We start from the raw sequence: 13,296 nt of genomic DNA on the forward strand, positions 1-13,296 counted from the left end.
GCAAATTGGGGAAAGCTGTACCTCAACCAGGATTAAATTTTATATATCCCCACAGCCAAATTCACTCATTAAATGCTATTCAAGTATCTTTAAGAGCCAGTCTGGTGTAGTGGTTAAGGCACCAGGCTAGAAACCAGGAGACTGTTAGTTCTAGTCCTGCCTTTGGCACAAAGCCAGCTGGGTGACCTTGGGCCAGTCACTCTCTCTCAGCCCCAAGAAGGAAAACAATGGCAAACCACTTCCGAAAAACCTTGCCAAGAAAACTGCAGGGACTTGTCCAGGCAGTATCCAAGAACCGGACACAACTGAACAGATTAAAAAAAAAAGAAGCATCTTTAAACCCCACAGGGATGGGGGTATGCTATGAAAAGCAAAATTCTGTGCCTACATAAGCCAGAAATTCTATGCGAAGTAAACTCTGAAACTCTTTCTGGTATATTTTATTTTATTCCAAATCACTAATTTTGCTTTGCTCCATTACAGAGAGCAATAAGCAGCTGTGCACATGTACCGTCTCCAGCTCCTGACAACCACCCCCCATCTTGAGAGATTTCAGCAAGTTCTGACCAAACAGTCTCAATCACATTTTCATAGCAAGAAACTCCTTTTTCAAGGGGGAAGGGGGAGAGGAAGGTTGAAAGGAAACTAATCTAACAATGATGCTTCCATGCATCAGACACTCCACCATCTGCTTGTTATTCTAGCTCCATCTCTTTGGCACCCAAATGATCACTATAATACAAGACTGCAAATTACTTTTTTCCTCTGGCATGTAGGCAGTAGGAACACTGAATGTTACAACACTGCAGCTCCTAACTCATATTCCCCTTGGTGTTGCAATAAATATAGGAGGATTCTTTCATCAGCAATTTCTTTGCAATAATTCCACTCTTCTTATTTCAGGAGACAGTCAGGCAGCTGACAAAGCTCAGGAACCTGAAAAAAACCAGCTATCTTGACCCAGCTTCTCCAGTCCAATTCCTTGCAGACAGGAAGTGACTGCAACTTCCATAATCCCCACCTTCCGTGCAAACCTGTCAATCAGCATTGCCACACAGAACTGAAGCCAAATTCAGAAAAAGGAGGTGGGTGAGCAGAACATCTGCAAAACGCAGAGGTTCCAAGAAGGAACACATACCAGTAAGGGCATCGTGAGAAGTTTTTCTATATCTTGATGGGGAAGGACTTTATGTTAATTGTTAACCTGGTCAGAATTACAAGAGAAAAGAATCACTTACGTGGCAGAAGGTCTGGATGATGGGCTCGCATGCTCGCATCAGCAAGGCTTCTATCTGGATATCCTGGTCGGAGGAACCCAGAAACCAGTCAGTTCATTCTGGGTCATGCCCAGTTTTTTAGCACAAACCATAATCTTGGATAGTTAATACTTCTGGTTCCAACACTGGCAATTAAAGTGACAATCAAATAGTTACCAGCACATAAATACTGCAGGGGGTGCCGGAGATGACCATAGTGCCATCCTATAGTTCACTTGTCCTCGTATTCTAAGAATTTACAACCATCTTATTTATTTCCTATTCCCAGAACATCGCCTTGTCCTCGTGCAAAACCTACATACAGGTCAGGAGGCCACAGTACAGAGACAGAACACAGCAAAACAGGCTGGCTCCAGGTTGGCAAAGGAGTGCGGCAAGGCTGCATACTCTCTTATTTATTCAACCTATATGCAGAATATATATTAAGGGAAGCTGGATTGGAAGAAGGTAAGTGTGGTTTTAGAATTGAAGGAAGAAACAGCAACAACCTGCGCTATGATGATGATACTATTCGGATAGCCAAAAATGCAAAGGAGCCCTAGTACAAAAAGTCAAAGAGCACTGTGAAAAATTATTTATATTAAATATAAAGAAGACCAAACTAATGACAACAGGCAGAACAACCAGCCTTCGAATTGGCAATGAAGATATTGAACTGACAGACGGCTTCTGCCTTTTAGGATCAACCATCAACAGTAAAGGAACAAGCAGTCAAGAAATACGCCGCAAACCAGCACTTGGTAGAGCAGCCATGAAGGCCCTGGAAAAGATATTCAGATGCCGTGATGTGTTGATACCTACAAAGGTCAGAATTATGCAAGCCATGGTATTCTCTACTCTGTGGAAGCAAAAGTTGGACTCTGAGGAAGCAGGATGGTAAGAGTATTGACACTTCTGAATTTTGGTGTTGGAGAAGACCCCTGAGAATACCGTGGACAGCCAAGGAAACAAACATTTATTTATTTGTTTGTTTATCCAATTTGTCCCCGCCCATCTCCTCCCTTTGGGGGACTCTGGGCAGTTTACAGTAATCAATTAAAACAACGATCATAAAATCCACAATAGAAAATTACAATAATAAATAATATAAATAAGAGTAAAAAATAAAAAAGTCCAAGTGGCACAACATACAGATCATCGAACAAATCAACCCAGAGTTGTCCCTCAATGCACAAATGACCAGGACCAAATTATCCTACTTTGGGCACATCATGCAAAGACCTAGCAGCTCTCCGGGGAAGGCTCTGATGCTGGGAAAGGTGGAAGGAAGGAGCAGAAGAGCGCGACCAGCAGCAAGGTGGAGGGACTCAGTTACAGTGGCAATCGATGCACCACTGGAAGACCTGAAAGACCAGGTTAGGGGCAGAGTGAGGGGCAGATTGTCATGGAGAAAATCTATGTGGTCACCACATTTGACACCAATTTCATGGCACATAATCGATCAATATTTATTTTCCATACTCTGACCATTAGTGCACAGACAATAAAGGCCATGAACTTTACGAGCCAATGTTCTTCCTGGTACTTTATTGATATAATAGGTGCCCATTACAGCAACATTTCTGCTTCTTCCTAGAGCACACAATCCTTATCTGAGGTCCTTACCTCAGCTTTTCATCTGCAATCCCAAGGATGCAGATTAAAATCCCTTACAGCAAACTTGCCATCCTTCAGCGAAGCACATTTTTACTCGTCCTTGTCCTCTACAGCTCATCTGTGCCAGCAGTCCATGACAGAGATAACTTAGTCCATGGTCCCAGAAAGCTAATCTGTCATCTGCAATATTTCAAGTCCTCTTCCCATTGATTCAGGAGGGATAGGAACACTGTCTGAGCCCCTAGATCTTAAGCTTTCTTCTTAAATCTTCAAAATCCATGTTGAGGACATTGTAGATGCCCTTGGCAAAATCATTTGCCCAACATGAATTACTAGAAGTGATAACTGTCAAGAATACGCTGGCTCGACACCATCAGAACAGATACCAAGATGAACATCCAGCAATTAAAAGAAGCCGTGCTTGATAGGGCTGCATGGAGAGCTCTCGTCCATAAAGTCACCAAGAGCCGGACACGACTGAACGGTTAAGATGATGATGATGGTAACTGTTGGTAGAGTTGATAAATCTTGGAAGGGATTCTGTCCTATACCTAATCTGGTGTTCCTAGCATACAGCACACTTCATGAGGTCATGGACCCAATTGGTTCACATTTGTTTTTGTTCCCTGCAGTACTGAACTGTCAGCTACCACGTTTATTCTTTTTCTTTCCTCTTCTGACCTACATTTTTATATATTCCGTTCAACACTGTCTTTTTTCCCTTCCCTGCAAGATGTCAAAGATGTTACTGAGTTCCAAAATTGTAGAGTATCTTCTCTTGTTTTGGGTTATCACTCTCACCCATTAGGTTTACCCTTTGATTCTCTTTTTATAGAAAACTGCTTTCTCCAACAGGCCCTCTTATAGCACCTCCTTTGTTTAGTCTAATAATTCTTTGTTCTCTCTTATGAGGGGACATCTGGACACTTGTGCCAATCGCAGTACTTTTCCTTAAGCATCTCAATAAGCATCGCAGCATGTGCAAATATTACATTTCCACTTGCTGCAAATAAATGCCACTTTTTTTCAGGTCAGCACATATATATCACAAGCAGTGCCTGTCACAACTAGTCACGCCTCTTTATTTTCACTTAAGTTGTTCAAGGCACCACCAACAGAAAGGCTTTTATTTCTTCTTGTTTCTTCTCAGGCACTCAGATTAGCCAAGTATGTACTGTCAAGCTAGAGGTGAAAAAAACTGGAGACTCCTCCACTTAAGTCTGCCTCCAAGCTCCTGTTAGTGAGTCTGCTTACTCAATCAGTGAAGTCATTCCTTGGAAACTGGCTACCTGATATTCTTCCTAAGTTTCTGCAGCAGCCTCTGCTTTCTCAGCAAGAAGGTATCACTCAATAAGCATCACTTTGAGATGGATAAACTATAATAAATAAGGTAGGGAAAACATGCAGAGCATGACTTCTGGAATTCTTTCTTTTTTTCTCCACAGCCCGAAACTGGATTCATTCCACTTCTGAACTCAAGTTTACTTTTGCTGATTTCCCCCACCATACCCAGTTTGGTTCCCATTCCTTTCAGGGGTTTTTTAGAGGTACCCCAGTGATGGACAGATACTCGACCTAGTCTCTTTATGTAGCTCCTTATTTTGGACTGAAAAGAATCAAAGGCACAGGCGATGCGCCCCTGGCTCGTCTGATAATGTTTTGTTTGCCTACCACGATTTCCAGCGATAGCAGCCTTCGGTTATTTCGCAATGTCTGCCCACTCTAAGACATTGGAAGATAAAGCACAGTGACTAAGTGTCAAGTGCAACAAAATAGTGGAGCTGCTTCTTTTGGAGAAAGCCCCCTTACCTCGGATTCCAGCTCTGTAAGGTTTCCAACAATGTCTCTGCAGTCAGTTACCAGGTCATCCAGATGGTCCTGTAGACATTCAAGTTCCTGAACAGGGCAAAATACAGATATAGAATTAACACACAATGCAAACAGGTCCATTTCATTGTTCCTTTGAGAATCCCAAATGCATGATGAAAGAGCTCCAGACTACTTACTCTTCCACAAAAGTGACCCCCAGGATTCTGCTATGGATTTTAGCAACGGGGGTTCTACCATTTTTCCAGCAAACATAAATTCTGGAGTAGCAAGTCACAATTTTTGCTCCAGGTTGGGTTGAAGTGAGAGAGCCTTGGAAAAGCCAACGTTCACGACCCTCTGAAATACCATCGGTCTCTCGAGTGACCGTTCTTTTAGCTAAAAATGCTTGACTTATGACACGATGCTAGAACAAAAATGACTTCTGATTCTTGCATAATATTAGTAAATTCATATGGGACGTGCTTGGCTTTTTAATTTTAATACACGCATATTTCACAGCTAGGTCACAGTATTTCAGGTTCCGAATCCTTTACTTCCAGCTTCCTGTTCCTCCTCCTAAATAAGCGCCTGTCCTCACTAGGGTTAAACAGCTTTTGGGCAGCCAATCTTCACTCAGGGAGGCAAGATGCCTTTTAACTGCCTACCAGTAAGAGCACGTGCCAAAACCAACACCCCTTAAAACAAACTACTCCGAGCTCCTTGGAAGAAAGGCAAGATACGGTCACATGAAAAAGCTTCTGAAGAAAACGTGCCCAGCTTTGTTCAAAGGTTCATTATGCTGAAAAATTAAACCAGTTTAGGGAACCTTGCTATGAAGAGGAGCTGCAAAGGTCCCCTGCTTTGGAGCTCTTCTTGCTCCATTAGGATCTCTACATTAACATACTGAGGTGACGACGGAAGACAAAGCTACCGGCCTGAAGTCGCTTCTCCAGGTTTGCCACCAAGTTACCGAGTTTCTTATTTGGTTCGCTTCTTCTTCAAGCTATTCACTACACATTTTCCCCTCAACATCTATATTTCAAACACCATTAAGCTTTAATAATGTAACCATCCTGTTTCTTGACCAGCATCTCACAACTCCCTTTCCCCTATCAGGCTAAAAATCAACTCTTTCTCATGAAGCAGCTTTTCTTCGGTCCCTTGCTACCTCCACTCTCCTTCTACAGCCACACGACTTCCACTTAAGTCTTTCTTCGTATTCCCATTTTCAGGCTCTCTTTGTTGGGACTCCCTACATCTCAAGACCCCCCACTAGTTTTTAGCCTTCCTCTATGTGAGGGTTCAAGACTACGATAGCAAAATCCACAACTTTCATTTCAATCACCAAAGATGGCAAGCTGCTTCATCCCATGATCAACCACCTCCAGGCGGTCCTCGAGTTACAACAGCAATTGGGACTGGAATTTCCGTCACTAAGCGGTGCGGTTGTAAAGCACAATATCATGTGACTGCATTGCTTAGCGACAATCCCTGCAGTCTCTGTTGCCATCATTAAGCAAGGATCATGGGTCATTAAGCAAGCACCTCCTCGCAACTTCCCACCAGCTTCCAACAACCAAAGTCAATGGGGAAGCCAGCAGGAAGTTGCAAATCCCAGGCAGCTTGCAAGCAGGCCCCCAGGCAGGTATGTGGCTATTGCCGGGCGGTGAAGGGGTGTGAGGGTGGCCAGGAAGGTGTGGCAGGCGCACAACAGGACTTGGGGGGCTGCTGCTGGATGGGAGAGGGTGCACGAGGGGCTGGAGGAGGGTGCACAGGTGGGGGGGGTCCAGAGTGACTTGCGGCCTTCTCTGCTGGCTCCCCTGTTGACTCCGCTCATGGGAAGCCAGCAGGGAAGGTCACGAATGACGACCACGTGGCCGTGAGACGTTGCAACCGTCTTAAGTGCCAGCCAGTTGCCGAGTGCCCAGATCGCGATCACGTGACCATGGGGGTGCTGGGACGGCCGGAACTTCGAGGACTGGTCGTAACCACCACTTGTTCAGCACCATCATAACTTTGAACAGTCGCTAAACGAGTGGTTGTTAACTGAGAACAACCTGTAGTCTTAACTGCACTGCTGAAAACCACCAAGCCCAGTATTCAAAATACGAAAGAGTACCTGCACGATCACCACCCTGTCGTGGTTGCTGAAGTCAGCTCTCTAGCTGTCCCTGCTATTTTTCTTCAATTTTACGATGCCCAGCAGGAACATACAAATTCTCTCCTGTAGCACGTGGCCCCATGAGCAATCACGTTTCTATTAACTGCAGTAAGTTATAGGCCCAGATGTGCTCATGTTCTAAGCCTGAGGAAAAGGCTTACGGTATGATAATTCCAGTCTGATACACGATTTTGAAAAGAATGAATGCCATAGTTACCTGTCCAGTCTCTGTTTTCTCACTGCACCACTTCCCCAGGTCTATCATGCACTTGTCTTGGAGAGCTGGATCAAGTTTCACATCCAAAGCACGCTGGTGCAGAATCCGTTGTACTTCTGCTCTGCATTCTCGGGATAACTACAAGGACACGTATGGAAATTTGATCCAGATGAACAAACCCAACCGCTCAGAAATGTGGTTTTCCCTTCAGGATGTAGACACCAGTTCTCTTATTCTTGACCAAATCCATTGGCAGGCCAAAACTCTGTCTCCTTTGAATGCGTACTTCCATTGCTATTTGAATGGATATTTCCCATTTAATCAGAAAGTTTTTAAATAAATTGCCACAAGAAGGCTGCAACTGAACCAGCTAGATCAAACAATCTAGCTACAATTCTTGTTGCAGGCAACTAAAAATACACCCAATCTCTAATTTGTGCTTGTGTCAAAATGCTCACAACTCCAAACTTTCTACCCCACGTTTAGGAGGTCGCTTACACCAGAAGCCTCGCAAACGTAACATTTTTTCCTGTAATTAGGCAACTTTTCTAGCAAAGTCAGATACCAGCAGAAGACCTGCCTATTGTAGAATGAAGAAATCAAATTAAAACTAACGTTTTAAAACGTTAAAATTAAGTTAAATATAGCCAAATATATTGGGAAAGAAGCAGGGAATGAAAATAAGAGATGCCTCATTCCTCCTCTGGTCTTTTTACAGGAAGTTTCTTCTATAAAGCTGGCTGCATCAACCTTTGCCTTCATTATTTTTTTATCTAAAAAATGGCACAATTTCATTTCAAACACATTATAAGAAAATGATGAAACCAAGGTGTTATTTGCACAGGAAGGATTTGATCAATCCCACACTCACAGCTGGGCAACAGCATATGAAACCTTCTTCCCACAATTTCAGCTACTTCTCTATAACATTGGGAAAGAGATCTTCCTGTAAAGAGGGTGAAAAATACAGTTTTCCCACTTCCTTTTTTGTTTCCACACCCTACCTCTGTTTGCAAAAAGTCTGCATTTACTAAGTCCAGATGACTCTATTTCATAAATCCTGGACCAAAGACCAGACAGCTACAGTTCAAAATATCCGGAGGACGTCCAATCCCATTCCGTGGGATCTCAGGCAGCCTTTCACCTCACCTGCTACCTAATTCTTTTTCACTAGAGATGCCAGAATTGAATCTGGAACCTTTTTATATGCAAAGTCCGTTGCACTATGGAGCTTCACCCACAGTGGCAAAGAGCTCTTGACCCCTTGTGAGTCCTTGCCTCATTATAGTTGCAAGGAAAGTAACATTCGGCAGGTTTTCAGCTGAGACTCCATATATGACCACCCCTGTGGATACATGGAACTTCACAGCCAAGCTGGTTGGGACGTAATAGGTCCAAGCAACTTGTCCAGAAGACCACTGCTTTGCCTCCCCAGGTGCTCCCGGAGCCATCTGCTCAGTTCCTCTGCTTCCTTGGGAATATTCAAACACTACCTCAGGAACCAAACCCACCACATGCTCCCAAACCCTATTTATTCTCTGAGAAGCACTGGGATCTGCTAGGAAGATGGGCAGACAAGACCCACCCTTCTTCCCTGCTCTTCTGTGCGATAGGCATGTCTGTATAGGCAGGAGAAGATTGCTCCCGGAGGAATAACCTCGCTGGTCTCGTTCCAGCCGTGTGTGTGACAAAGGCGGGATGCATCTCCTTGGCACTTGCGGTAGAGGACAGAATCCAACCTACGAGAACAGAAAGAGAAATCACCGGCGTCACCTGAGGTTCCTGGATGGCCTTGCTCCCCATCACAGCAGTGGACACGGCAGGAGGTTCCATCACAACAAGCACGGCCTCTCAAAGACCTGGCCTCCAGCACTCACTTCCAATCCCGTGAAATGAAGTACTGAAGCTCCAAGAGACGGTGTTCACAGTCCTCCACCATCTTCTCGGTGTACAAGTGCTCCATGAGGCAAGAAAGAATCCTAGGGGAGAAGCAGGAAAGTCATCTCTGAAGCCACCCTATTAGGTGCTACCACAACCAGCATCTCCCAGGCAGGCAAGCCAGCCAAACTGCAATGCCCACAAGCCTGCTCCCTGTTGCAACCACACAGCCTTCTCTGGAGCGCAAGGCTTACCTCTGGTCCACCCTTTCCCCAAGTCCTTTGTAGGACTAACTTGTAGCAGCATTAAACAGTCAGTCTGAATCCCTGTATCTATCTAGCTCTAGGCAACCCACTTCATCTGAAAGCTAGCATTTCCCAGTTTCTTTTAACGAGATATACTGAAAGGGAACGAAACAAAACTATAGAAATCTCAGCAACTTCAGAGCCCAATTTATCCCTCAGCTTGTTAAGGCAGAGACTTTCTCAGTGTTTTTACCCACAGCCTCTCTGAACCAGCAGGAGACTGTTTATTTCCCTGATAACTGAGGGATTCACAAGTGGCCAGGAGGCAACTGGCTCTTCACACACCATCACAACACCGAACTCTTCTGCTCTTACATAGCCCAAGTCTTCCCTCCGATATGAGATACCTTTAATCCATCCCTCTCTCCGTTGGGTTCCTTCTACCTCAAAGAAACATGTAACAATTGTAGCCAGAGAAGACAGGACTGGGTCACCTACATGGGGTCTCCCGCACGGATGTGCTTGCAGGCTGTTTGTATCACAGACTCACAGGCTTCATTCAAAGCTCGGTCAATGCGGTAATCAGCCACAGGGTCCACCTCCTGGATCAGAGTCTGAAGCTGAAGGAGGGAGAAAGACAGAGAGAGCTTAATACGCAGAGTCCTTGCTGGAACAGCGGTCTCTCCACCAGTTAAATTCAGGGACTGACTCTGCAAGGAGACAATGTTTTTGAAGCATGGATGCTACCCACTCCTTGCAACAAACACAGTGGCTAACAGCCCACCAAAGAGAAGCAGCTTTGAGCCAAGGGTTTTTCAAGCCCAAGCCCAAGCCCAATCAAGAGCAAATGGCTGAATACTGACTAGGTCAGATCCCAACTTTTTGTGGTACTTCTCCTTCATCTGCAGCAGACAACTGCAAGCTTGGAGTCAGGCAGGCAAAGTGTCAGGCTACACCACAACACAGCAAGATCCAGACATCTGCAACCCCAATTAATTCCCCCATTAACCTTGGGGCGACTAAGGCTAATCTCAGTGAGATAACAACTAGAACACCGGTAGCACTACAGGGTCTTTTCTCTTCATAGAGCTGACGGACAGGAAAGCCAAGAGTGCAGGGAGAAGCCACGCTGGGCACTCAAAAGCCCACGTCTCCCCAATTCCAGCCATGAATGCAAGTAGCAACCTCCCAAATCTGAAACAGCCTTCTGTGTTTGCTGTGAATGACAGCCTAGGGATTGGTGCTCCTAGCTATTTCATTTGGGATGGGCAGAAGGTGAAATATAATCCACTGGGCCAATATGAAGCAATCATGGAGAACGTGTTGACTTATGAATCATATTTCAATACAGAACAACATTTACAGAGAGGCAGCTTCCAAAAAAAGAGAATCTCTGAAGAGACCTCAATGCTTATTGTGTCCTATTACCCATTCTTGGAAGGAAGGAAAGTCATGTAATAGGTTCTTGTAAAGAAGCAGACTTACATTTTAACCTTATCACCTGATGGTTTCCTAATGAAACTTACAACCAGAAACAATGTCAGCTTCTGATACTCTCCTCCTGATTCAGTGGAAAGGAAATTGGGCAAAGCCATTCATTTGCTGTGGACTGCAACTAACCACAGCTTTTTAAAATCCTTGCACTATCTTTGCAAGCTAAAGGTGTTTCCTGTTTCTTTGTAAGCAAAATTCTTCCTGAAAAAACTGCCAACTGCCAGGAAGTGTAGCAAAAGGGGTCAGCTGAGCTGCATCCCATCCACCTCCTTCCCAGCTGATATGCTGCAGTCACTTGAAAACCTGTTAAGGAAATTTGGACTGTTCAAAGGCATCGAACCATCAGCTTCCTTGCACTAATGCACATATCAAAGCGAGGTGTGTACCCAACAATGGAGGCTCAACTCCCTGGAGGGAATACCAGCATAATCTGTTCCTGCCTGGGAAACAATCTGCTGTTCCCTCCATCTGAGGTAAAAATCCAGGGACTCCTGTCTGTCCCAGTTAAGTACTAGGAAGTTTTCATTTTGGGCAACATCCAGTTATCCTAGAATCCACATTAAAAAAGAAAGCCAAAGAGTTATGTATTATGTATACCAGCAAAAACCGTAAAATTATCAGATCCTTAGTTTATATAGCAAGCTCTTGGCAGAATAAGAGCCTTTTGTTTAAGAGGAGGGAAAAAGCAATGATAAAAGATTAATGCTGCTCCCTTTTACTGCGTTAATTCCCGCAACTGCTATGTCCGTGGAAATAATGAATGGAAACACTGTGCTAGCAAGATGTTCACGCACAGGAATCAGAGGGGGGGTGGCTACACGGAGCAGAGTTAACACGCACCACCCCAGCCTTCTCCTGTTTTGGGGTCGTTGATGCACACCAGCTGCACCTTTTCTGCATCTGCAGTAAGAGGCTGGAACTCTGCCGTTAGCCACCTCCTTGCCTCGCCATTGGCATGCGCTTGATGAACAGGGCTGCAGCTATTGATGAAGAACAGCACCCAATACTGATACAGGCCATCCTTGTTTAGCGACCACAATGGGGACCAGCAACTCAGTCATTAAGCAAAGCGGTTGCCGAGTGAAAAATCATGTGACTGCAGCTCTGCTTACTGCTGTACTTCGACTTCTCTCTGCTTTACTGTGTCAGAAGTATGCAACCCCAAACAGCTGGGTGAGCCTAAATGGTGGAGGAGGTTTCTGGCACTCGACTCACGAGGAAGCCAGGTAAAAGGGTAAATCTGACAACCCTTCCCCCACCACTCCCCCACCCTCTGGAATGCTCGCCCTGGCACTGGGATAATTAGCAAGAAGAGAATCGATGTCTGTATTTACATTCATTGGAGAGGAAGGAATCACAAGAGAGTAAGCAGGCACACCACAGAGAATACACACTGAAAGGACAGTTTGCCTAGTGAGCCGCTCAGGAGGCAAACAAAAGCCTTTACAGGTAGTCCTTCTTTAGTGACCACAATTGGAGTCAGCAACTCAGTCGCCAAGTGAAACCGCCAACTGTGCTTACAATCTTATTTCAGTTTTCCTTTGCTTTACAGACCTGCAAGGGTCATAAATGCGAGGACTGGTCGCAAAGTTACTTTTTCATCACCGCCAACTGCGAAGGGTTGTTGAACCAGGCAGTCCTAAAGGAGGACTACCTGTAGTATGAGGCTGATTATGGTCTTGTCAATTTCAAGGAGCAGCTACAAGCCAGCTAGAGGGTTCAAATCAACTAATCAAGGTCACAGAGGTGAGCTTGTTAACTTCTGGTTAGCAGGATGTGCTGCAGAGAAAAGCAGCTCAGGAAGTGATAGCTTGTTTAGGCAATCTCTCCACCCAGTGAGGGGCAGGAAGAGGAAAAAAAGGGGGGACAGGACACGGGCACAGGACAACGCACACTGACTGACCACAATGGTGAACAGTGACCGAGAGAGACACACTGTAAAGCAGGCATTGGTCCAAAGTCAGTTTTTCATCACCATCATACTTGTGAATGGTCACTGCCCGAGCCAGCCGCTAAACAAGGACTACCAGTACTGTTGGGGGCCAATTTGGAACCAAAGAAACTGGCAGTGGCTTTTAGGATAGAGAGCCAGCACAATGTAGCAGTCAAGATGTTCAAACAGCACTGGGAAGAGCCAGGTTCAAGTCTACCCACAGCCATGGAAACTCACTGGGCAGCTTTGGACCAGTCACTCTCAGCCCAAGTGACTTCAAAAAATTGTTGTGGGGAAAACATGGGAAAAGGCAGCTTTAAGCTCCTGAACAAAAGGTGGGACATAAACTTTGCAAATAAATTTTTGAAATGATGGCTATATGAAAATAGGCAACCTGTAAGTCAAAGAGTATAAATAAATCTCCGCATTGAGGAAAAGGAAGCCCCATGAAATAGAAATACTTTGGAATTTCCAGTAGGTGATAAAGTTCAGATCTTAGAGATCAAGAATGAGATACAAACCATCTTTCTCCAGTCTCCTGAAGTACAGATGGCAAAAGCTTCCCCTAGTTTGATCACCTAGCACCAGTTCTATTGAAAATGAGTTATTAGTGAAATGAGTTTATTTCATCAAAGACAGCAGTGGAAGGAGTGAGGTTCTAAAACTGCATGGCATGGCCTCTCGTA

General features: G+C 44.8%; 1 protein-coding gene across 1 annotated transcript in view; it reads right to left on the minus strand.

Moving 5' to 3' along the window:
- The window catches only part of GLG1 (golgi glycoprotein 1), a 71,690-nt gene that overhangs the window by 16,079 nt on the left and 42,315 nt on the right, over positions 1-13,296 (minus strand). The window contains exons 9-14 of the mRNA XM_063312867.1: positions 9,682-9,803; positions 8,938-9,039; positions 8,646-8,799; positions 7,061-7,198; positions 4,683-4,769; positions 1,239-1,301 (exon numbers count right to left, since the gene is read on the minus strand). Coding sequence (XP_063168937.1) covers positions 1,239-1,301; positions 4,683-4,769; positions 7,061-7,198; positions 8,646-8,799; positions 8,938-9,039; positions 9,682-9,803 — 666 coding nt within the window. The remainder of the gene's footprint in view (positions 1-1,238; positions 1,302-4,682; positions 4,770-7,060; positions 7,199-8,645; positions 8,800-8,937; positions 9,040-9,681; positions 9,804-13,296) is intronic.

This window comes from Candoia aspera, chromosome 11, assembly GCF_035149785.1.
Source record: "Candoia aspera isolate rCanAsp1 chromosome 11, rCanAsp1.hap2, whole genome shotgun sequence".
NCBI lineage: Eukaryota > Metazoa > Chordata > Lepidosauria > Squamata > Boidae > Candoia > Candoia aspera.